The sequence below is a fragment of the Xyrauchen texanus genome, chromosome 40 (assembly GCF_025860055.1).
Source record: "Xyrauchen texanus isolate HMW12.3.18 chromosome 40, RBS_HiC_50CHRs, whole genome shotgun sequence".
Lineage (NCBI taxonomy): Eukaryota > Metazoa > Chordata > Actinopteri > Cypriniformes > Catostomidae > Xyrauchen > Xyrauchen texanus.
The window spans coordinates 12,257,917-12,284,843 of record NC_068315.1 but is presented as its reverse complement, the minus strand read 5'-3'; the positions used below and the strand labels follow the sequence as shown (position 1 = coordinate 12,284,843).

Sequence of the window (26,927 nt, the reverse complement as noted above, 5' to 3'; positions counted from 1 at the left end):
AGAAGGCCTAGAGTGCAATACTAAATCCATAAATTTTTGTTTTCTATCATGCAGGATTTCATCTCAGGTTATCCACAGAAATGTGCCAAATACAACCTTATATCTGGTCTGTTTTTTTTTTTGTTGCAAAAACCACACCAAAGCATTTAATTCTGGTGACTTTGAAAGCAGTATCTTTTTTTTTTCTCGAGTATGAGTAGTGTTCATGTAACTATTGGCTAAAGCATTTATTCCAGTAATTGTTCAGAACAAGCATGTTCTCGTGCTAAAATAAACTAAACAAACCACAGTGAATAGAGCTGAACACAGGAGTCTCGAGACACATTTTTATCAGTTGAAAAAGTTATTTTTAACATGACACGAAATCTAAAAATGCAGTGCTCCCATGAGAGATGCTAAAAACACTGAAACCTGAAGCAGTTGTCAAAATACATCCATCTAACAAATGTTAACATTGAAAACAATGAAAACAGTGTGAACGGATGGAAAAACAACTTCGGGTTGAACAGACCCCCTGACATCACTAGCATAAATTTCTCAAAGTTCCCTCTCAAAAAGACAGCCTTTTGTTTCAGTTGATTGTAGGTTATTTTCCACTTTATCCAGCACTGTTTATTCTGTGTATGTGAATATTTAGATTCCCCCGGTAGGAGGAAATCTATTGATATTGACTTTAATAATAATAATAATAATAATAATAAAATCATCAATAACAAAAGATTTCCTCCTACCGGAGGAATCTAATAATAATAATAATAATAATAATAACATTCCTCCGGTAGGAGGAAATCTATTGTTACTGATGATTTTATTATTATTATTATTCTCCTTGAGGCCTAATATCTCAAAGTCACTGGTCAAACGTTTTCTAAATTGGCACATTGATACTACAGACCAACAGGAGCCCACAAACCAATAATGGCCCACATTCACCCTTAGGGGGTGCTACAGACCACTTCCAAATGTCCCATTTTCAAAACGATATCATTTCCACCCCATTTGTCCAATTCTTCTGAAACTTGGTGTACATGCCTCATTTCTCATGGGGAACAAAATGCCTCAAGGACCCATAGTTTCCACCATGATAGATTTTCCAGTACAGTGAAAATTTGGAAAAACCTACAAAAATCTTGTCCTAAACCGTAGCTCCAATTAACTTGAAATTTGGTACCCATGTGTATAACTGATGTCTTTCAAAGGTTACTTGTTACTTGTATTTATGTAAATGTCCACACTGTCTCAATATATATGTGTCAATAAATCAAATGTAATTTTGACTGATGGTTTTTCAAACCTAACATTCTTCAAGATGACATCACTCTGAAGTACTATGCAAAGAATGGCCCACATTTGCCTTTAGAGGGCGCTACAGGCCATGCCCAAAAGTCAAATTTTTGGGTCAAAAACTTTCTAATTTTGTACATTGATACTACAGGCCAACGGTAACCCCTAAACCAATAACGAACAACATTTGCCCTTAGGTGGTGCTACAGGCCATACCGAAATTTATTTTTCTAATTGTGTACATTGATACTACAGGCCAACAGGAAACCCCACACCATGAATGACCCACACATGAGCCATGCCCAAATGTCCTATTTTCAAAGTGATGGTATTTCCACCCCATTTATTAAATTCTTCTTAAACTTAATGTACTTACCTCATCTCTCATTGGGAACAAAAAAGCCTCCAGGATGATGGATTTTCCTGTACACTGAAAATATATCGTTTAGGATTCAGAAAAAGAAATTTTCCTCCATTCCTCCATTGGGAGGGTTTAACCCCAACCATCTATTGATCAATTTTAAATGATTTGCCATTTTGAGGAGGAATCGCATTGCTGCTTGCAGCTTTATTCCTATACTGTTTTACTGTGTGAGAAACTGCTCCAAATGTTTCAGTGAGAGCGTTCCGAAAGAATTTGACTGAATCACGATTCGATTCAGACAATTCAGAAGAATGCAAACCAATGCAAAAGAATAATTCATTTGCAAATTTGGGCATCACAAGTTATATTAGACTAAAGGAATGGGACACAATTCATGATTGATTAAACATTCTGAGAGTAAATGTTTCTCAGGTCAGTTGGGACACTCATGGTATGCACAGTGTGTCCTGCTGTACAGTTGCAGGTGCCACGTTTTCTATAGTAAAACTGAAGCAGAACAGTCATAACAAGACCACCATAGGAGCAAACTTCTCTAACTGAAAATCTTGACATTTTTGTGCAAACAATTCTCTACTCAGTTTTAGTTGGTCGACCTTTAGCTGTCTGGCATTATTTTTGATTTATACTTACATATAGTACATTTACATTTACATTTATGCATTTGGCAGACGCTTTTTTCCAAAGCGACTTACAGTGCAGTTACATTACAGGGACAATCCCCCCGGTGCAACCTGGAGTTAAGTGCCTTGCTCAAGGGCCTTCTGATCAGTAACCCTGAGTCTCAACCACTGAGCCACCACTGCCTATAGTACATTTAAAGGGATAGTTTTTACACCCACATGTTGCTCCAAACCTGTATGAATTTATTTTCCCGTGGAACACAGGCAGAAGTTTAGTCTCATTCACCATTCATTTTCATTTAATCTTTTTTTTTTCCATACAATGAAAGTGAATGGTGACTGAGGGTAAGATTTTGCCTAATTTCTTCTTTGACTGAACATAAACCAATGAACAAACATAACTCTAAACAATAAACCAATGAAAACAAGACACATGAACATGGAGGGAAACACATGACATGAACTGGAACTAAACTTTTCAAAATAAAAGACTTGAAAACAAAACAAACGCATCTAGACATGACAATTGACTTCAACTCCTTAAGGAAACCTCTAAAAAGTCCCCAAATTAACCACTGAGATGCCGAAATAAGACATGCTATTATTTATTAAAAGATTTACATCTCGATTAACTTGCTTTAGTGTTTAATGCCATTTAAGGTAAGATACTCCTTCCAAGGATCACAAAAGCTAGTTAAACATTTAGCTTTCAGTTATGCTACGCAGGATGCTCTGCCACTATTACTGACTCATGCATCTGTTGTGGACGTGAAATTTGTCACTGCTTCAAAACCAGAGCATGTTAACTTCGCTAGCTGTACTCTACTATAACCCTGCTATGTTTCCCTGCTAACTCCCTGAACCAATGTTGTGAAATGTTGCAGCCTGCATTACGGTGCCATCGGTACATGTGGTAATGTCCTGTTCTTTGAAATGTAACCAATACAACTGCCTTAAAATTATTGCATTTATTATTGAGTGTTTTTCTGTTTGTGTGCACCAAATGACTGAGTGTGACATCACACTAAATGTTAAATATCGATGCACCCTCCGTCTGGTTTTCCTGCCCTACGATTTAGTGTAGACATCTGTCCTTCGTCCTCCAGACATGGAAAAGGGCCACTCAAGCACCTGAGCTCACATCAGAACTTATCAAAGGACCTCCTAATGTTTGTTCACACAGGTCAGTCTGCGCTAAAACAGCCATAAGACTTATTACCAATAAAAAGCCTAAATTTTGTTCAGAGCCAATGGGAGTTTTTGCCCAAAGTGCAAAAACTCTACTCCCACAATGACTATCCTATGCCCATATATCAGGGGTATCCAATTAAAGTACCAAGATTATTTTTCCAGTTTCTAGATTTCCTTCCCAGCAAAGGTCCAGACAATAATTTACATTGTGTTAGTAGTCAGTATGGATATGAAATTACATAAGGAATGCACATTTTTTTTTTAAATAAAAGTTGGCAGTAATAGTACTTTGTAAAAGAAGGGAAAGAAAACACCAAAGTCAAAACAGTCTCTTTAAAGCTGGGCAAGGATTAGGACATTGGGACTCCAGAGACAATGTCAAAGAAGTGGAGTTTGGGAGATCTTCTACCAAAATATTTTTTTCCTTGCAATTTATGCGAGAGATGATCTGTTTGAGAAAGGCTCAAAACATACTTTTAAATAAAACAATTCAAATTTAAAACAAATATTCTCCTGCAATGTAATCTGTATGAAACAAAGCGATGTACAGTTATCCTGGCTCAGCCAACTTATCTCTAATGTGATCCCACCCACCAGCAGAGCGCGCCATTCATACGCTAATGTGCTGAGGCGATCAATGCAAATGGTAAACACCCCCGACTTTTTCTTAAAAACAACAAGTTCGTAAATTTTCTGCACGTGTGAAAGACAGCATGATACACAAGTGAGAAAACTCCTGGATAGTGACGAAGAGTTGATTTTCCACAGAAGAAGAGTCTGATGAACGTTTATATTTTGAAGAGAGACTTGATCCAGCCGAGGATACAATTTCGGACTAGTAAGTCATTTAGTTTTAATTAGTTGACATGCTATTTTATATAAACATGTACATATTTTACTAGTGGGACTGTTTTCAGACTTGCCAGCCAGGATTCAGAGTATTAACATTTGAAATATGTCCTAATAAGCAAGTTTTAGTTACATGTAAATGTTGTTTCGGCTAAAGCAGGTATTTAAGTTGTATGCTGTATGATATACAGTAAATATGATATAAAAATAATATGAATGTTTAGATTATATTTTATCTAGTGTTTATGCTGCCTCATTATCATCAACAAAGCTTGTGCTTGCAAATATGGGTTCAGGTGTAAATTAGTAAAATGCACTTTAAATATGCCCATATTAGAAAATCACAGTCTTATAATGATTTCAGAAGGATCATGTGACACTGAAGACTGCAGTAATGATGCTGAAAATTCAGCTTTGATCACAAATTGCATTTTACAATATATTCAAATAGAAAACTGTTCTTTTATATTGTAAAAATAGTTCAAAATATCACTGTTTTTACTGTATTTTGGATCAAATAAATGCAACCTTGGTGAGCAGAAGAGACATCTTTTAAACGATAGTGTAGGTCTAAAATTAAGTAAAGTCTTTATGTAAAGGAAATGTATAGTCAGATTACTTCTTTTAACTTAATACTTGATTTCTATCATTAAGTCTCCACATTCATTCTCTTTCTGTCACATTCCTCATTGATAGGCCCAGGGAAGGGGTGTTTTGTCTCCTCAAGTGTGAAATACATCCATATTCATGATAGTTTACGCCTCCTTGCATATGACCTTTCTAACACAAAATGTATTACAAGAGTTCAATTACTATATTGTTTTGTATGAATGAGTGATCAGAATTGGTTTTCACACATTTTGTAGCAAAAACGCTAGGCTACAAGATCCAGTTCTCAAAAGGCTTGTGTACAAATGTTTAGTATGTGTTATATGGCCTTATTTGAAAGATCAGTGCTATCTGCGCCCGAGCGCTTGTGCTGTACACAGCTCAGTTGTTGTGTTTTGCGGATCACTTGAAGTATAGAAACAGTGAGATAGGGCAGAAAATGTCAAGATGTCTCATGGTCCAGATGGAACCAAGCCGAGGTCTGACCTAGACAACGGGTCTGCTATTTGGTGACCGCTGCCATATATCATATAGAGGGCACAATATGTCATGGTCCTAAATGCCTTATTGCTTTTATAATATGGTCACTACACAAGGGCAAAATTTTCATTAAAATATTATTTAATAAGCAAATTAATTTAATTGCATCTTTATACCACACAATGTACGTGAATGTCGCATAAGGCAATCATACTGACTAACATCTCTTTTTGTGTTCCCTGGAAGAAAGTCAGGTTTGTCTGAGACAGAGTCAAAAGACATTATCTGCCTACTGAGGAACTACTGACCGTCAGTCATCCAAATCAATTAAAATACCTCAACGCCTAAATTACTATTTGATAGAGCACAGCCGAGGCATCCAACCTTCTTTATGAGTATATTTGCTCCTCTTCAGGCACTCTGAAGATGTAATGTATGAGACTGCATGTTAGACGAAATTGAATAAATCAGGATGACACTGTTTCATTATTCTTAATCACCCCTGTTCCATCTTATTCATTAAATTTTTCATTTCAGCACAGAGTTTGCACTCACCATTCCAAACAGTGGCAAAGCAGTTTTCTCAATAAGACAAATCATAAAACATGAGGGTGTACAAGGTTTTCCCACAGCCAAACCTGTTTGTGTTGGTCAATGGAGAGCGGTGATAAGGCCTCTTAAATGCACTTTTTGAAATGTTTCTTCACACTTGTCTAATTTCTAGCTATAACGAACAAGGTGGTTGAGATGTCATTATCCAAAAACTCTAGATAAATAATTCATTGACAAAGACAACAGATGCCTTGTTTTCTAAAGATTGATCTATTGCGTCTTATGCAGCAAAGCAATAATTTCAGCACAGAGCTATGACTGTTGCAGCCTGAATGAAAAATTAATGAAAGGGTCATAGTATATTTCTGTAATTTCACATGCTGGTTGAAAGATAACCACCTACATAAATGCAAACCTACCCAGAGGTCCAGAAGACAATGACATAAGTGTAATGTTCCACTGCAGTAAATGCAAAACACCATTATCAAGCCCTCCAGCATCAGAAAACAATCCTCTAAAGCACCTGCTCAGCATAATCACTTAACATCTGGGCAAAACATACATGCACGCGCACGCGTGCACACACACACACACACACGGCATATCATCTGTGATAAATCCAAACAGAGACAGATACAGAACACATTTCGTCCTCCATTACACAGTAAGCCATGACCAAATTTTCAGATTTGTCATACACGATGCAATATTAAATTCTTGATCCAAAATCATTACACTGCTATCTCACGCTATGTGGTTTCTTAAAGTGTCAGACTAATACAGCTCATATTCATCAGAAGGGTGTCACAAGGCTAATCTGTCCTTTAAAATCAATGCCTAAACCATGCCAAGCTTTGAAGGGCACTAGCTTTGAACATGCTCAGACCATACTATATGGAGTCAGATGATTGTCCAGATACTGGAACTTTTTAGAAAACCACTAATAGAGACAGCAGGCCAACACTGCCAATATGGGTAATATTTTGGCTGTGTAAATGACCCTTAGATAAGCCCCGCCCTAAAAGCATTTCTGACCAATCCTATCTGGTTCACTTATACTAATGTTATCAGGCGTGCTATAGCCATCAAATGAAGTTTTTCTCTTTTCAAGTGACAGTGATAATCGTTTGCCTTGATTCCGATTGACAGTCTCCATAGTTTTCAATCAAATCACTGTGTAATTCAACCATTTCTTTTACAGAAAAAGAATTTCACTCTTTATTCCATCCAATGTAATCAATTCTGTTTATAAGAATATACTGCCAAAACAAATTTGCCTTTCAAACCAATCTCCCATTCATTTCTATGGCAAGTTGTGCAAAGCTTGTCAGAACGTAACCAAGTGGGGTGGAGTATATGCACTATATGTTTACTTTACATCATACGCACTAATTTATGAATCTCTATCCCATTTAAACCTGATAATATGTCCAAAATATTCCTAATTTTAAAGAAGCCTAAAACACAAAATTGAAAGACAGAGAGAGAATTCTGTGTTTCTAAATGTTACACAGGCTTAAATGTGCAACCAGCAACATTAAGAGAACATTTTTAATAATTGTGACCAGATAATCAGATGCTTTAATACTAATGAAAAAAAATTAAAAATTCAAGAATCCTTTTTCGGCTTTGCTTTCGTAAAAAAAAAAAGGCAAAGCACAAAAAGGATTCTTTAAGCAGAAATGTTTCCACAGTTTGCAGATAATTTTCTCACCTGGACATGATTAGCAACATCTATTTAAAAAAAGGAAAGTCAATCAATGACATGTTTAATCAAATTAATTACATGAAATGCCAAAAAAAACAAAATTTAAATAACAAAAAAATCGAATTGATTGAATGTGCAAGAGATCAGATGTTGCATGCATTATTTTAATAATTTTAATCACATATGCAAGCTTGAACAAAAGACACTGACGCTAAAGCTCAACCCGATTTAAAGCAAATTCAACCATGCAGATATCTGGGCAGATGACAATGAGACATTCTTTAGAATTTTCTGGGAAACAGCACACTGTAGGAAAGCACTATGATTTGTGTAGAGCACTGTTGCTTTTTAGATATTCACTCTTTTGAACTCTCAGCCAAAATGTGTGTAGTGGAGAATATTTGCATAATGGAAGTTATAAACATGTCCTCTGCTTTCAGCTCAAGTCAGCCAGGAAAAAAAAAAGTGCTAAGAAGAGGTCTGCAGAGCCAAACAGCTTCTTCGGTTATGATTGTAGAAACTGAAAGTTGCACTTCAAAGTGACATTAAATAACCACTAGTAATATGCCTTTGGAATCCGATGCAATGGAAGAAAAGAATAAAAATTTTTTTTAAAAAATCCCTTTTAGTTTCATTTCTGTCTCCACCTCGAGTTCCAAGGCAAAAATAAAACACATGACATTGGTGAATGATTAGTGCCAAAATTATGTGGACATAATCCAGGATCTTTCTTGATCAAGACTTGATCCAGACAAAAAGGAGAAAATAAATCTTCAGAAGCAATTATTTTTCTGGAGTGCCCCCTCATTTTTTAAAACAAAAAGATAAATTAAAAGGTTAAAGCTTTTTTTTTTTTTTTTTTTTGGAGGATATTTGAGGGCAGAAATAAACAGTTAATCTGAACCGGTGGAGTGGCGCTCTGCAGTGAGCCAAATGTTAATGGTGGAATCCCATCTGCCGATAGTACGTATTATTGGATTTAATTCTTCAGATGAATACACGTTTGGATCACAGCAGTCAAAATCATTGTTTATTTCCATAAATCAATTAGGACAAAAGCAAACAGACCAACCTCCCTGATTACCAATGACAATTCCATCCAGTAAAATGTAATAAATACATTATACACTAGACTACTGTTATAAGCAATGTTGATATCATGACATTGGCCAGAGTAAAGGCCATCTGCATCTGAATTGGTGTGAAATACCTTCAAACTCTAAATCTGCCACAATCGAATGAAGAAAGGCAGATCCATCCTCGATGTGCAGACATCTGCCTCATTTATCGCTCAGTCTGCTCTACACTGCATTAGATATCTCTAGTCAAATCTAATTGGCTCATAAGAGCCCCTAATTAAGAAGATGGGCATGTTTGTAAGCACTAAGTTCTGCAGAGCAAAATTGTTATTCGTGTAGCTGAAAAGGCTTTATATGTACATCTCAGCACCACCTAATGAAATGTTATAGGAAGGAAAAACCACAACAAAGATGAAGGAGACTGTTTTCAATAGTGTGTTATTGAGATAATCTGCATTAGATGATAAATGTTTCCATTTAACTTTTTAAGAGAAGTCTGAACTGCACTATTTTTTCCTATTTAATATTTTGAGTTTACTTTGAGCAAACACTTTGTAAGACAAATGTACATTTTTCATTTACTTAATATCTCATATGCCATCACTTATTACATGGAACTGGAATACTTGCATTTTATGATAAATTTCCTTTTTTATATATATAATGATCATTGTGATGGTCAACAGATTCCCTATATAGCTGTGCTTGTTTCATGTCTTATGAATAACTTTAACAATAACTATGGTCTCATTCTTACACAGAATAAATTCATTTCTCAAAATGACTATTATAACTCAAATAGATATTTCATGTCCATTTGCTTATTTATTTGGTAAAGTTCATTTTGATCGCACTGGGGTCCCGATCACCATGCCAAAGTTTATTTTTCTATAGTGAAGATCCTTCACATATAAAACATTTACATACTTAAGGTTCATTGTGTTCTTTTGATTTGTAATTTACCTCTCGTCGTCTGGAGGCCCAGCAGGTCTGTTTGATCTTCCAAACCACTGCAGCTACCAGCAACAGAGACAGAAAACAGCTGTAGAACGGGGAGATAAAGGGATGGAAAGATTATCATGATGTACATATTTCAGATATATACTACAAATTACAAACACATAACTTACCTTTACCAATAACAAAACTGTTCTTTTAGCAAGACATACTAAAAACTCCCTATAATGCCATTGCAACAATTTCATAATTTCACATATCTTTAAATGTAGGTGTAAGTAAAAGGACGTTTTATATTTGCAAGAATAAACCAGTGACAGATTTGTATTTAACGCAAATTGTTCATGTACTTTTATTGATGCAAGGCAACCATGCCACCATTCAACAGATTTACAGTGATTTAAAAACCACTGGATAAGATAAAAGACCAATCCAACAATTTCATCGTTAAGGATGTTACCATAGTTAATTTTGGTTTATTTGGTGAAACATAAGGCATTTCAATTTGTTAGCATCAATGATACATCTATAATTGCATCTAAATCTGAAGGTGGTTCTTTTTTAACTGTTTTGGGTTTCTAATATTTCATATATAATTTTTTGCTGAATAATAGTGCAACAAATGTGCAACCAATAATGGACCTCTAGAATATGATGGTCGAAAACACTTTCAGTCAAATAAAATTCATTGCTTTGTCACACCTTGTTAAGAATTTATGGTGCATTTATAATTAATTTGTCTCCATAGAGCATAATCCTACTATTAAGGATTAAAGCAAATGGACAACTGTTCACAGATAAATCTGACCACATTTCTAAAACTTACAGAGGTCCTAACAATGGTCAAACTGAGAAATCTGATCATCTCAGTCAAGTGTTAGGTCTGGCAATCTGCTTCACAAGGAAACCCTGCTGACAGTGAAGCCATGAATTCTAGTGACTGTATTTACTGAGATATGAGAGTATACATAAACATCTTCCTGTGAAATTAATTCATAGTTAACACAGATGAAACAAGCATGATGAAATCCCTTTAATGCTTTCTTGGGTTCGTTTGAAGATAATGGCAATTTGGGGAAGGGAGAAAACTTGAATGGCTTGATTAAGTAGCAGTGCGGGAGAAATCCCCCTTCAGATCTGTGCCTTTCATCCTGGGCATTGCATGCAGTAAACAGGACTTAATCCCCTCTGCAGTTCCACCTGGAATCCAAATTCATAACAAAAATAAAGAAATTAAAGGATCTCTGAGCGTGTGTTGAAGTAAATGTGGCAAATTGAGTAAATATGTGGGTAAATTAAGAAGATACCCAGGGACCACTGAAAGCTGGGGGAGAAAGAATTAGCAGCGGACTGCTAACCTGTGATAAAAAGGTGTAAGGAAAGCCTTGTTGCTCCAGAACAAACAGCCGTGTCCTTTGTTTAAACACCCGTTTCCATTGATCAAACCAACAAACTATCCCATTGATGTACAGGACTTGTAGAGGACTTTACCCCCATTTGCAATATCAGAAAAAAGGCATATTAACAAGTTGATGATGAAACTGAGGTAGTGTTCTTCAGCAAATCAGCAGCAATTAGGTAGATAAACTGCCTTTTGTTGAACCAATTTCCTCAGTCACATAAGGAAAACTTTTCTAAGCCTCCGGGCAAGAAATGCCATACCACATAGAAAGGACTTGTTGGAAGGCTTTTCCCTAGATCTACACAGATTAGACAGTTTTTCTTTATAGTTTTTTAGGTTTAATTTTGAAATTAGACTTAAAATAGCAAAAAAAGACAGATATTGGAATGGACGGTTAACAAAAGAGGAACAAAGAAATATATGCAAAGAAATTATGGTGACAAATATTCCGCTTAGGCCAGGTAAGCTTGTTTTACTACCGTAAAGTATATGTCTACATTCCCGCAGAACTCCTGCAGGACCCGATAACATTTCTTGAGCGTAATATTTTTTTTTTACATTTAATTAAAAAAGTTGATGTTACTTCCAATGAGTGGTGTGCGTGAGTGGGCGGTAAGAGAAGAGCCTGAAATATCCAATGTGGATATCTTATGTTATAAATTTATGCAAAAAACAATATATATTTTTTTTTTATTACAGTAAACATGAACTGTTAGGGCCTATATACACGGATCGGATGGTTATCCGATTAAATAACCACATTCCCTTTACACTTGGCCACATCAATGTGTCTCTGCCAAACAGATATAAGTGCAGTCTTCAATTCATGCGCTACTGTATATGCAAATAACACAGAGTTCTCTTCCGTGATTACGCTAATGCCGGGCAGAAAACAAATAATTTATTATTTGATTCCAACTGACTTTGAACAGCCCATGTATTTCTGTTTGTGTGCACGCTATGTATATCCCCCTTTTGGCTTCTTTTAGGCAAGATGTGTCATGCGCGACAGCAGTGAATATTGCCAGTGTTTAGTTTCAATTACTTAAGCGATCTGTATCAAATAAATGAAGAAAAATAGTCATGTCTTTCCTACAACATGCCTCAGTGTCTTAATTTGATGTCATTTATTGTGCGACGCTAGCCCTATGCAAATAATATGTTTTTGCCTTTTTCCTATGCAGACATAGTGCTGTTTGGGTGGAGTAAAATTGACATTACACTTGTCCAGTTTCATCTGGAATCCACCACCTGAAGTGGTTGGAGCTATCGGATTGCAATCAGTATCGAATGCGTTTCGGAGGGCATTAACACCTGGTCTTTTCATGATCGGATAGCTTTGTGCACACAACACATGCATCAAGTTATCCAATATTTAGAGCAGGCTATGCAGGTACTCAAAGGGGCTTTAAAAGAATGGCAGACAAAAGTGAGGACATCAAAAGAATGTGAAACTCAGGCTGTAAAATGGTCAGTTTAGTATTAAGAAATCAACCTCAGTCAAGTCAGATAGGCATGTCACGGGCAGAATAACAGCAATGGCAGAAAAATAAAATGTATTTTTGTACACTTATCGACTATTTATATGGCTTTTGCTATGTGGAAAACAAATGCAGGGTTGCAGGAATGGGAGCGGTTGGGAAGAAAATCATTGTGGGCAGACAGCAGGTGAACATGGAGCAAAATTCAGCAGGAGTGTTTGGGTGCAGGATAGAATGAAAAAGTGGGATGTGGGAGTGGGATGAAAAAAAATGTCCCCATCAAAAAAAAAATTCTGAAAAAATAAATAAATCAAATTCAGACATTTGAGCACACTTTTTCACACAATCAGTCTTTCTGGCATCCCAACAGTCTCACTGCAGTGCCAAGATGATTTAGAGGACAATCTTACAACATGCCACGGCTCTTAGAATTAGTGTATAGCCAAATTCTTTGTCAAATCACCCTGTGTGACAGTTTGCTGACCTACTGAGCTCCACTATGTAAATGAGAACATTTTGGGGACATGAAATCATTTGAAAGATGTTCTGGTGATTTCAGAGACGGTGACATCAATAAACTCATACCATCATGTTTAAAGTAATCTATGCGCACAAAGGAAAAAAGAGATGGCTAAACAAACCTCTAGAGTGCTATATACCACAAAGGAAGAGTATGTTGTTTTTGAGCCCAGAAGACTGTATGGCATTTGCCAAGCAATAAATAAAAGCAAATGGATTCCGGAACCAAAGAGACTGCTAAAAAGCAATTCACAGGGGGAAAATTCAGTTGGCTTTTGCTCATGTTAACTACTCTAAGTTTAGGTTACCCACTGACAGCACGTTTTCAGCAAAGCCACATGTTAACACCCAATGCAAAGGCCTTTTACAAAGAGAGTAATTTTTATAACTAGAAAGATAACAATACAGACAGAGAGGTATTGGTTGCATTTCAGTGGAATTTTTGCTCCATTTCCAATTTTAATTTGTTAGATTTTAGGGATTCATTTCATTTCTCTGGGAAGATGTGAGGACAGATATACTCTGTCAGCGACTATCTCTCTAGCTGCACTGGTAATGGAACAGTGTCTGCCTAAGGCTATTGATTCCAGCTGTCTTAAGTTCCACTGTCTTACTCAGTGGGAATAAAGAAGAAATCACATTGGTGAAATCAGGCAAATTCTAATTGGAAGAAAACACTTGACTGAAAACACTAAATCTGGCCTAAAGCTACCTCTCATTGGAGCTGGAGGGGGAAAAAAAGATTGATATTTGAAAGTGTGATATTTTACCTCTATATCATTAATCTAATGCCAACAATCAATATTTTTGTTGTTTTCACATATTTTTTGGGGAAAATAAAAAGAGAATGACCACCAATCTTACTGTGGCAATAGGTCAATGAATATGCAATTCTTTCTCTTAGACCAACAAGCAAACTCTATAACTTGTTTCATTTATAAGGAGGTTCATATAGATCCTCCATACATCACAGCTACAAGGGTTTTCATGCAATAAATACCCTGAACTAAAGTACACTTTTCCTTTTTTTATTATTTATTTATTTTTTACTTATAGTGACATCTCTATGCTCTATACGTTATTTATATGGCTCTCCGATGAAGTGAAGTTGGAAGTTTATCACTTGTTGCATAAAGCATAAGTAATGAGAGAGGAGTAAAATGTTGCAATACAAAGAATCGAAATAGTATTGTATCGTGTCCCAGTTTTTTTTTATTATATTGTATTGCCCAGTCCCTCCTCCACTTCACATCTACTCTTGCAGGTTCATAAAGCAAAGAGATTGCCTTGAAAAATAGTTACACTTTCTGAAGGAAAGAGGCCTGTTTTTGGTCAATATGAACAGTCAATGAAAGCTTAAAAAAAATAATTGTGTGACAATTTATCCCATTTGACTGTTGTACCACTCAATTCACAGGGTAAAAACATGTAATCCACAAATATGCATCCACTGAGGCATTTGAAATCAACTGCACACTTTTTCTAACCTATTGCTTCCAGACATTAAAGGAATGTGCGTTGAAGCTGGAACAATTTCCTACATGATGCGTGAGCAACATACAAATACACACAACAGCAAATTAACTTCCAAGATGACAGAAAGCGCCCAAAGCCCCCCCCCCCCCAACTGTCAGCTACCTTCCATCACTTATATTTGAATAAATAAAATCAGCGCAAGGACAGAGCAAGAAAAGCTATATAGAACTATATTTTGAGAACTATATATTAAGATGACAACAAACACTAAGGCAAGCCTGAAGTTAAATGGTTATTTCACCCAAAAAATTTTATTCTCTCATCATTTACTCACCCCGATGCCATCCCAGTGTGTATGGCTTTTTTTTCTTTAGCAGAAAACAAAATAAGATCTTAAAAGAATATCACAGATCTGTAGGTCCATGCAATGCTAATGAATGCTAATGCCAAAATTGACAACTCTGGTGGTTAAATCCATATCTTCTGAAGTGATATAATAGTTGTTTGTGAGAAAAAGCAAAATATTTAAGTCCTTTTTTCTTCACATTCTTCGTGCATATCACCCCCTACTGGGCAGGGGGGAGAATTTATGACAAAAAAAATATAGATATATTTAAATACTGATCTGTTTCTTACCCACACATATCATATTGTGTCCGAACACATGGATTTAACAAGTGGGGTCATATGGATTACTTTTATGCTCCCTTTAAAACTTTGGCACCCATTCACTTGCAATGTATGGACCTACAGAGCTGAAAAATTCTTCTAAAAATCTTAATTTGTGTTGTGCTGAAGAAAGTAATACACATCTACGATGCCAGGAAGGTGAGCAAATCATGAGAGAATTTTAATTTTTGGACAAACTATCCCTTTAACTAGCTAAACTGTTTGCCCAGGCAATCAGAAATAAGTGAGTTGCACAACATGACCGTTTTGAGCACAAGTTGACCCTGTGTCGAAGTGCATCAGTGTTTGACACCAGCATCCAGAGGGGCTGTCTAATCTGGGATTATGATCTGATGACAAACACCAGAGGGCACGGTAGCAACTAGAGATTGACCATTTTGAGAGATACACCATTTATAACAAAATCTAATGAGACACAATGGGAACAGGTGTGTATTTAATGATAAATCAAGAAACTGCAAAGAGATTAACACATTAGCATGACATATCTACCTTTTGGCAATGACAGCCCCAACAGAGGGGGGAGCGGACCAGTTCTACATGATGCATTCAATTGTAGCAGTTTAGTGCATAGTTCAGCTTCAGTTTGTATTGTTAAAGAACATGTAGAATTGAAAGTATGCCCTTACTGGCGAGCCAAAACATTATGACACAGGTAAAGCGAATAACGTTGATCATCTCATATCAAAGTCTGGGTAGATTAGATGGTAAGCAAAGTCAATGTGTTGGATGCAGAAGAAATGGGCAGGGTTGCTGCAGAGATTTTAAAATCATATTGAAGATTTAAGAACTTTTCAAGACCTGAACAAATAAAATGAATATCATATCCCCATACCAAAACAAACAATCTCAAAATAAATAATCATAGACTCTTACTTCAACAGACAAGGGTACACATTCAACATGAACTTAACATTGCTTATCAGTAAAACAGCATAGGATATATGCAAGTTTAAAATACTCAAGATATGTGTTCCACAAATATATAACATTAAAATTGGTTTGTGTACTGTACCATTATACAAATAAATATAAATTAGAGGTCGACAAATATAGGATTTTGCTGATACGATAATGAGTTGAAAGGCAATTAATCTGCCAATAGTTTTTAAAATTGGAAGCCTATATGAAATGTTCTTAGTCTTTCCTTCCTGTGATGGGGAGAAAAAAGATTTGATTCATAGTGTGGAACTTTTAAGACTAAAAGCTGAAATACAAAAGGGAGTCATATTTTGAAATGTTTGCACTTCACTGCATCTAGCTGCTCACTCAATCCGATAAGGGAAATAAAATGTGCCCTCTTACAATAATCTATAACGTAATACAATATAAACAATGAAAAGTAAACATTGTCATATTTCATCAACATTATATCATCAATCACCAACAGTATGATCGCTTGTCATACATTTCTGATATGGCCTAATGATTGCGAACCGCTGGAAAAATTCACAAACCCTCGCGTGTGTACAGAGATTATACAGTGCCACGTTTTCTTTCTGAAAGATGCAGCACATGCATTCATTTAATTGAATCGTATTCTTTTGAAGTTTGATAATCACATTAGGTCATATCACGATTCCCATCTTTCAAATTTAAGAACTCTTTAAATGATAATTAAGACTTCTGTTGTATCATTTAAGATATTTAAGACTTTTTATGAACTTTAATTTTGGAAATTTGCTGGACCAACATGTCTGATCTACAGTGGCTCCACCTGGCAACTTACAAGACTTGAAGGATCTGCTGCTAATTTCTTTGTGCCAGATACTGCAGGGAAACTTCAGCGGTCTTGTAGAGTGTCCATGCCTTGGCGAGTCGACACCATTTTGGCGGCATGCGGAGGACCAACAGCATATTAGGCAGGTGGTCAAAAAATGTGGCTCATTAGTGCATTTATATAATGCTGAATTTTTTTTTTTTCATTACAAACTCATTACAAACAATAATTAAAAAAATGAATCAACATGAAATGAAAATTGACCTAATTGACTGCATAATTCATCAGTGCATGTTATTTGAAAAATAAAATAAACACATTTAATAACTCCACACCTCAAACTTTATTTTTCAGTTGACGCTAACTGATCTTCAGGCAATGTTTTAGCAAATGTGCATTCAAGTCCATTCAGATCTAGACTGCCCAATTTTCACAACCAAATCAAGTCCCTGATGTGTAAACTCAAGTCCGGCACTAAATTTGTTTTATTTTTATTTTTTTCCTCTCAAAAAAGCTTTAAAATACTTGTTTAAGTAAAGAATATATAATAGTTGAAAATTGTAATCTTCAGTCAACTTCAGTCCTACTCAGCTTGTTAGCAGGCCTCTAGTAACAGTAAAATAAGCTAAACTACTACAAGCGAAGAAAACAGCATCATGGCACTTGGGTCCATCAGAACATTTTGCTCTCTCATTTCAGAGTTAAAATGGATGGAAAAGAGTCTCTATAGATGGGCGATAGGGTAGAGCTGGAGAACACCACAGGCAATAAGATCCTTTTTCCTATTGCCCTAAACAGAACTCTCAAAACTGACTAGGCGTAGGCATAAGACATGCATGTTGAGGAATCCAGCCCAGGAAGGCAGTCACTAATTTATTTTACATCGGTTTAGCAACTGCACACTACTGTTGTACTTGTGTATATGGTCGAGTGACAATAAAGTGATTTGATTTGAGAGACCGTTATATTTTCCACAGTCTGCTTCTGTGTTGACTCAACGCTCATTTATAATATATACATTTCTGGAACAGTGGAAAGAATGGAGAAGCATACACCCACCTGAAAAAGGTAACAAAGAACTGCACCAGGTCCATGATGCTGTTGTGTTGAGAGAAGGCTATCTGTGAGGAGATAAGAGTAAAAGAGAGATAAATGAAGGGGTGACAAATTACCCAAGGAACTCTGAACTTAAAGGTGAGATGAAGACCTTTTGCCTATGGCAAGGATTCTTCACCGCAGACAGTGTCATAACAGACTTCTTGCTTAAGGGGCCATTATGTGTGTTACTTTTCCTTTTTATTGGCCCCTCTAATTGTTAAATGGAAGCTATAATGGTTATACATGTTACCTGAGCTGATATTCCTCAGGTAAATTACAAACATGCCAAACTTTTGCCTTTAGGGCATTTGGTCTACATTAATCTACCTATATGTTCAAGTGTAGATGAAAGTCCCTAATTACACAAGTTCAAATGTTGCACATGTATGCACAAATGGCTTTAGGGCAGCTTAAAGGGATAGTTTATCCTTCTTAATTTTGACTAAATGTATGCATTAGATTTCCATTCACTGAAGAGTGAGAACATATACAGTACATCCGGAAAGTATTCACAGCGCTTACATTTATCCACATTTTGTTATGTTACAGCCTTATTCCAAAATGGTTTAAATTCATTATTTCCTCAAAATTCTACAAACAATACCCTATAATGACAACATGAAAGAAGTTTGTTTGAAATCTTTGCAAATGTATAAAAATAAAAAAAGGGAAAATTCACATGTACATAAGTATTCACAGCCTTTGCCACGACACTCAAAATTGAGCTCAGGTGCATCCTGTTTCCACTGATAATCCTTGAGATGTTTTTACAACTTGATTGGAGTCCACCTGTGGTAAATTCAGTTGATTGGACATGATTTGGAAAGGTACACACCTGTCTATATAAGGTCCCACAGTTAACAGTGCATGTCAGAGCACAAACCAAGACATGAAGTCCAAGGAATTGTCTGTAGACCTATGAGACAGGATTGTATTGAGGCACAGATCTGGGGAAGGGTACAGAAACATTTCTGCATCATTGAAGGTCCCAATGAGCACAGTGGCCTCCATCATCCGTAAATAGAAGTTTAGAACCATCAGGACTTTTCCTAGAGCTGGTTGCCTGGTCAAACTAAGCAATCAGGAGGAGAAGGGCCTTAGACAGGAAGGTGACCAAGAACCCGGTGGTCACTCTGACAGACCTCCAGCATTTCTCTGTGGAGAAAGGAGAAACTTCCAGAAGAACAATCATCTCTGCAGCACTCCACCATTCAGGCCTGTATGGTAGAGTGGCCAGACGGAAGCCACTCCTCAATAAAAGGCACATTACAGCCCGCCAGGAGTTTGCCAAAAGGCACCTGAAGAACTCTCAGACCATGAGAAATAAAATTCTCTGGTCTGATGAAACAAAATTGAACTCTTTGGCCTGAGTGGCAGGCGTCAGATCTGGAGGAAACCAGGCAACGCTCATCACCTGGCCAATACATCCCTACAGTGAAGCATGGTGGCGGCAGCATCATGCTTTGGGGATGTTTTCACATTGTCATTATGGGGTATTGTTTGAAGAATTTTGAGGAAAATAATTAATATAATACATTTTGGAATAAGGCTGTAACATGAAGTTGCTGTGAAAGTGAAGTGCTGTGAATACTTTCCAGATGCACTGTATGTATGTATGTATGTATGTATATATGTATATATGTATGTATATATATATATATATATATATATATATATATATATATATATATTTAATTATTTTTTGCTGCTTATGCTTCTCAACTTTATTTGTGGAATATAATTTTGTCGACTAACTCAACTCTGTTCAGTTAAAGATGTTTTATCCAGAGATTTCATATTGACATGTTGCGTGACTCGACTGTTCTTGAACAAGCTTTAGAACACGCACTGCCTGAATAAGAAATCATTGGTTTGGAAGTAAGCACTGCATGACCATTAACTCAGCATCAGCACACTTCTAAAAAGTTGTTCAAGCACAGTGTCAAAGAGTGCGCTACCACAGCGTCCCGTCAGGCAAGGAAAAGCACTGCTTTTATAAATACCCAGCGAAAATAAACAGATTAATGTTCTAAATTTACACAATTCTAAGTCACCCTGACTCACCAGATGAATAATGCAACAACTGCAGAGTTGGGCAGGTCCTCTGGAAAAACCCATTCATTTCATTACACCATTGGCTCACTTACAGGAGTGTGGCAGAGGCTAAAGACAGCGTTGCAAAACGCTTTAACATTCCATTAGGGCCAAACCATTTCTGCCCCCAGAAAACAGGCAAACAAGATGCCAAAATTGAAAAGAGCAGTTGTACAGCCCCATGTCTGCCAGAATAAATAATTTCTCCCATTGAAACTATACCTTGTTTGCTGTGATGGGATGCTGTGGAAGCACCATGTGAACAGAGCATTTACTCTACCAAAACCAAAAGGTAATTTAAGTAATTTGTCAGACACATTTAAAGGGATAGTTCGCTCTAAATAAAAATGCTGTCATCATTCACAGAACAGGCCTAATACATGAAACTTCTTCCTTACCGGCTACATTATCTGCTACATGACCAATCCAAGATATTCAACATTCTGCATCTCAAGAAGTCTGCAACATTTAAATTTGTTTTATACCTTACACTATTCATTAGGTCCCTACATTAGCTGTCCTTAACTGCCAGACTAAACTAGGCTTTAAGAAATACAGTTTCTTCTTGCTTGGGTCAAAAAACTTTCATCAAAAGAATGAATGTCAACTGTAAATGAATCTAGATCCACCAATTGAATGAAAACCCCTTTTCAACATGGATATTATTCTCTTTAATTATCACTCGTTTCATCATTGTATCAATTTATATGAATTTAATAAGCCTGTATAGTTATTGCTCATCATTCTGTAGGATGAATAACCACTAATAAGCATTTGAGATGTGGCCAGGACTGTCAGGACGATTTTTCTAATGAGCATTTCAGGCACAGATTTAAAAAGAGAGAGGGTAAAAACTACTGTGAGATGACAGAGTAGCCTCTTTACTCTACCTTCATTAGAGAATCAGTATGCAAACCAAAGGTCAAGTTCTATGATTAATAACACATCATCTGTTCATGTAGCCATATTGTCTCACAATGAACAAGTGGAAAGAGAAAGTTAGCTAGAAGAGTTCAATTCAAATATTAATGTTAAAAGGATATTCATAATAGCAAATGGGGTTACGAAGTCTGTTTTCATTATATACTAAGTTCTAATTTAAATTAAGTTATCATTTCTGACTGCATGTACTGAACTATATTAAAAGGTGCATGTAACAATGTTTATAAAAGGAGATAGCAGGAGCTGGGTGATACGCACAAAACACGTATTGTGTTTATTTCTAATGTCAAAATAAAAACACCTTTCCAGCGGCAACTTAAATCAGGCTTTTCAGCCACCCACATACTAACTCGGCTTTTCAGCTAAACACTCGTGGATGCCCAGACAAACACACAGGACAGGTGTGTCATCTCTATCCCTTTGCTCCGGCATCTAGCTTCCTTTTAAACTCTCCCGCACCCTCACTTGAACAAGAAAAAGGTGTTAGACTAATCTTAAACAGGCGACAATCCTTATCGTACTCATCTCCCGAACTTGCTCTCTATTCACACACTGATAACCCCATCTCCCAACTCTCATCTTTAATGAGATAAGTAAGTGGGCTGGTGACATCTGAATAATTAGGCACAAACCTCCTATAATAGCCAGCCACAAGAACTGTCTCACCTCCTTTTTGGTCTTGGGCATGTCACAACTGCTGCAGTTTTATAAATTTGGGGGCGCACCTGCTCATGACCCAAGTGGAACCCCAGATTCCGTACATCCACCTGTCCAACTGTGAACTTCTCTGGGTTTGCAGTAAGTCCCGCGCTTCGCAGCGACCTCAGAAATGTCCTCAGATGATGCATGTGCAGATGCCAATCATTAATGTATACAATGATGTCATCCACCTGCTCATGACCCAAGTGGAACCCCAGATACCATAACTCCACCTGTCCAATTGTGCACTTCTCTGGGTTTGCAGTAAGTCCCGCGCTTTGCAGTGACCTCAGAAATGTCCTCAGATGCTGCATGTGCAGATGCCAATCATTACTGTATATAATGATGTCATCCAGATAGGCAACGGCGTACAAAGAGTGCTGAAATGTAGTCGGGGCCCCAAACAAACTGAACAGTAGGGTCTATTTTCTCATGGGACATAGGTATTAAGGGGATCTGCCAATAACCCTTAATAAAAAGGAGCCGCACCCAACTGATTGAGCAGTTTGTCAACGCAAGGCTTTGGATACTCGTCAAATTTAGACACCGCATTGACCTTTCTATAATCCACACAGAGCCGGACATAGCTCTTCGGAAACCAGCACCACCTGGCTGGCCCAGTCACTGTGTGATTTTTCTATTACCCCCATATCAGCATAGCCTTTAATTCTTCTAGAACTACTATTTTTTGTGCTCCGGTAATCGGTAGGGATGGCTGGATACCACTAATCCTGGGGTTGTTTTGATATGGTGTTTTATTATGTCTGTATGACTGGGAAGGGTCGAGATCATGTCAGAGAATACTCTATGCAACTGGGCCTCGTGATTGGCTTTTAAGTTCACTTTTGGCCAGAGCTCTTCCCCATCACCAACGCCATGGGGTCTACCTCCCTCTACAGTTTTGTAGAGGTTGAGTTGTTATATTTGTCATGCTCAGCTCCTATCCGGAGCTCCTATATTAATTTATAATTAAAATGGGGAGAACCCCGTGAAACTTCCGGGACCTCTCGAACTGCGAATAACAGGGGTTCAAGCCACTTATCCCAACTCCGGGCATCTTCATGCACAAACTTACGCATCATGTTTTTCAGGGTTTATTAAACCGTTCGACCAAGCCGTCCGTTTGCGGGTGGTACACACTTGTCTGAATCACTTTAATACCCAATAATTCATACAACTCGCATAGTGAACATGACATGAAAGTAGTGCCTTGATCAGTAAGGATTTATTTTGTAATCCCCACTCAGGAGATAATTCTGAAGTGCCTCCGCAACACTACATGCTGAAATGCTGCGTTGAGGCACTGCTTCCAGACATCGCATTGTGTAGTCAACCAGAACCAACACAAAGCAATGCCCGTGTGTCATCCACTCTAATTTTCCAACAAGGTCCATATCAATTCTTTTGAGGGGACCTCGATCACAGGAAGCGGGTGCAAAGGTGCTCTTGGGGTGGCCAGTGGATTCACGGCATGCCACACACACAATCTGTGAACATCCCTGTGAATGCCCGGCCAATTGAAATAGTTAGAATTGAACATAAGATGGTTCAGTTTCTTTTCCTGCCCTAAGTGTCCCACTCGGATTATAATGATAAGTCTCTTCTGTATCAATAACTGGGTTGTATCTTCTTTTGTCTGAGCATCCTGCATCACTCAATACAAGCAATTATTTATAATAGAAAAGTACAGATATGCAAGTGCAATGTCTGGCTGAAGACATTGACCATCACTCACGCGTGCCTAAGAGTCTCGTCTTGCATCTGCTCCAGAGGGAAATCCCCTGCGGGGAATCCCCCAAGGACTGGGGAAGCTATTTTTGCCTAAAATTAGCGGATGAGTGCCCTGACACTATGCTTTTGTCCCCAGAATTGAATTTCAGTCACTACAGGATAATCGTGGATATCCCCATGCACACACACCTTACCTTCACCTTGTGACTAGCACTCAAAGCCTAGTCTTGAACCAGGCATTGATGGATGGCGGTTTGGCTGCAACCCGAATCCACCAAGGCCTGGTATGTACCTCCCTTAATACTCAAGGGTATGCAGTACATCCTAGCTTGATCAGGGGCAGCCTCCATAACAAGGAATAGGTCCCAGAAATGCCTGTGCTCCCCTTCACCTGCGGCAGTGGATCTGTCATCCTGGGGGCAAGAGTGCAGAGAGACAGGGGACACCGGAGAGTTGTGCAGTCCCTGAAGCCAGGGAGCCGGTGTAGGATGGAGAACTCCCTGTTTCCAGGGAGGGGGAACAAGAAGAAGGAAAGGGGCACAGAGAAAGATTGTACGTGCCCAGACACGTACACACAGTGTCAGTCTCTCTCTTCTCCGGTGTATGGCTTTTTTAAACTCTCATGCACCCTCACTAAAACAAGAAACAGGTGTTAGACTCATCATAAACGGGTGACAATCCTTACTGTTCTCATCTCCCGATCTCGCTCTCCATTCACACACTAACGCTTGACCACACCCTCTGCCACAGAGAACTTGGTCATTTATTTGCTTATGTTTTGCTGGCTGATATGGCAGTCATCTTGGACTTATACTGACACAAAGCAGCATAGATGCAGCATCATGCAAAAGCAAATGTTTTCAGTTACCTTTGCACTATTGAGAAATGCACTATTCACAGCCAGCCATGATTACCTAGAGGCTAACTGTGACTAGAGTCTATATCATGTGAATGTACATGATTATAAACAACAGTAATATTCATTCTTTTATTTTACTTTCGATTAGATTTTTATGATAAATACTTAAATACTCAAACCAGTACTTAAGAAAAAGTTAAATACTCAAACCATCCTGTCTTGCACCAACAATCATTTCACGGTCCATTCTGATGGTTGATGTAACATTAACTGAAGCTCCTGACCCATATCTGCATGATTTTTATGCACTGGAGCCACATGATTGACTGATTATATAATCTCATGGATGATTGTTGGTGTCAGATGGACTGGTTGGAATATTTCTGTAACTGCTGATCTCCTGGGATTTTCACATACAACGGTCTTCAGAATTTACTCAGAATGGTGCCAAAAACATCCAGTGAGGGGCAGTTCTATGGATGGAAATGCCTTGTTGCTGATAGAGGTCAACAGAGAATGGCCAGACTGGTTCAAACTGATGAAGTCTATGTTAACTCAGATTACCACTCTGCAAAATTGTGGTAAGAATAATAGTGTCAGAATGCTATTCTGAGATGCGGGTTGGCACAGTTTTGGTGGCACAAGGGGGACTGTAAAGGGATCAATGGAAAGGGGGCGGCGAGAACCGGCTTTTCAACATAAGTAATAGTTTAATAATAAACTAGAACAGAATACAAACACACACATATGATGGGCATGTCCGTAAACTCTCTCTCTCTCCCGCACGATCTTCTGCAGTCGACCTTTATACCTCTCGAAGGCTTGATTAGCCTAATACGGGACCGGGTGTGTAGGATCACGACCCGGCCCTGCCCTGCCCTGCCACAGGGACCTAACACAATATTAGGCAGGTGGTTTTAATGTTGTGGCTGATCGGTGTATATATATAATATATATATATATATATATATATATATATATATATATATATATACCCCCTCATACAGACTCATCTCGACCCACTGAGACGTTTAAGCAGCAGTAATGGTTTCATTTTGGGTGTCCTGCACAATGAGAGCACTTCACTTGCAATATCTCCATATACACACTCAATATGCAATATCTGATATTTTCAGAGGGGTCGGGTTCGTCAGATGTGCATGCCGAAGCTTGCAATTGCAGTCCCAATTTCCCCGGTAAGCTAATAAATACTGATCGCACACTCTGATCATAAACATCAGAAGAGAGCAGGCTCACCGTGTCACAGGGTTCCATTTGATTTAATGATCCATCGCCATGGTAAATAAGTGACTCTGCTTTTGGGAAATCTAATAGAAAACTATTACTGCTTGAACACAGCTCAATAGAGATGAAGGTCTGAGAAAGCAAACATAAATAAATGAACCTTATCAGAGGAACTCATCTCAAACATGATAGAGGAACAGAGGAATGAATTCAGATCAATACTAGGTGGTATTCTATATGCTGGATATAATTCTCGCTTGGCAAAATACAATGTGCTGTATCTGTGCATCTCGGTGCACAGCTAGTCAACAGTAATGAACGTCAGAAAGGTTGAGGGATTTTGTGGTGGTTATCTTTATAAACCATATGGATATGGACCAGATGAAATCCTCCTCTATTATGGAGGGTTTTTATTTTTAAATAGATAGCTTTACCAGGCATTGAAAACCTGTTTAACATTGAACCCTCCAAACGGTGTTCTATAAGTGTTTATCACATTCTGTGTGATATTTTTCATTACCAGTATATCATTATTATTTATTTTATTTTTTTTTCAGAAACTGGTAATTTATGGAAAGCCATCACAGGATAGGTATCATACATTTCCCAGTGTCTTGACTTGTGTGACTAGGAGCTGGTGACTGGTTACATTGATATTATTGATATCATATAGACTACCATGACTGCTGTGTCAAAGAGAGCAGCTATACACATGCATAATCATATGTATGTAAGGGGAAAATGTACAATCAGCTGGTGAATATAACAAAATGAACCGAGACAGGGTGATCATCTATTATACATTATTTTGTGATAATGACCAACTGACTGTGCATTATCCTGCATACTACTTGCTAACTTAAATAAATTTATTTATGGAAACAATTTATTTGATTTTTGATTTTTTGTTATGCAAGAAGAAAGAGACTGTAAAGTGATGTGAAACAAGCACACCTAACACTATCAAAGTTATGTAACTGTTCCCTGGGACAAAGGTTAATTTTAGTTTAGCAGGCATAATACAAAATAAAAGCAGAATGCTGTGATTGACCATTTAAAGTCAAGTATACTAAAGAGCTGTGTAATAATACATTTGTAAAAATATATTGTATATATTACCCTGGTATTTAGAATGACAAACTTTCTTCTCCCTACCTGAGAGGAGTTCAATGGAAGGTGTCAGTTGGGTTATATTTAAAGTTCATTGCTTGTGTCTACATCATGTCGTAAGAAACGAAGGTGTGAGTTCATAGAGCC

General features: G+C 37.5%; 1 protein-coding gene across 2 annotated transcripts in view; it reads right to left on the bottom strand.

The window, feature by feature from the left end:
- Positions 1–26,927, bottom strand: part of LOC127633481 (attractin-like protein 1) — a 142,425-nt gene that overhangs the window by 45,092 nt on the left and 70,406 nt on the right. For both annotated transcript variants that reach the window (XM_052112626.1, XM_052112625.1), the window contains exons 25-26: positions 18,062–18,123; positions 9,721–9,799 (exon numbers count right to left, since the gene is read on the bottom strand). In XM_052112626.1, the coding sequence (XP_051968586.1) occupies positions 9,721–9,799; positions 18,062–18,123 (141 nt within the window). The remainder of the gene's footprint in view (positions 1–9,720; positions 9,800–18,061; positions 18,124–26,927) is intronic.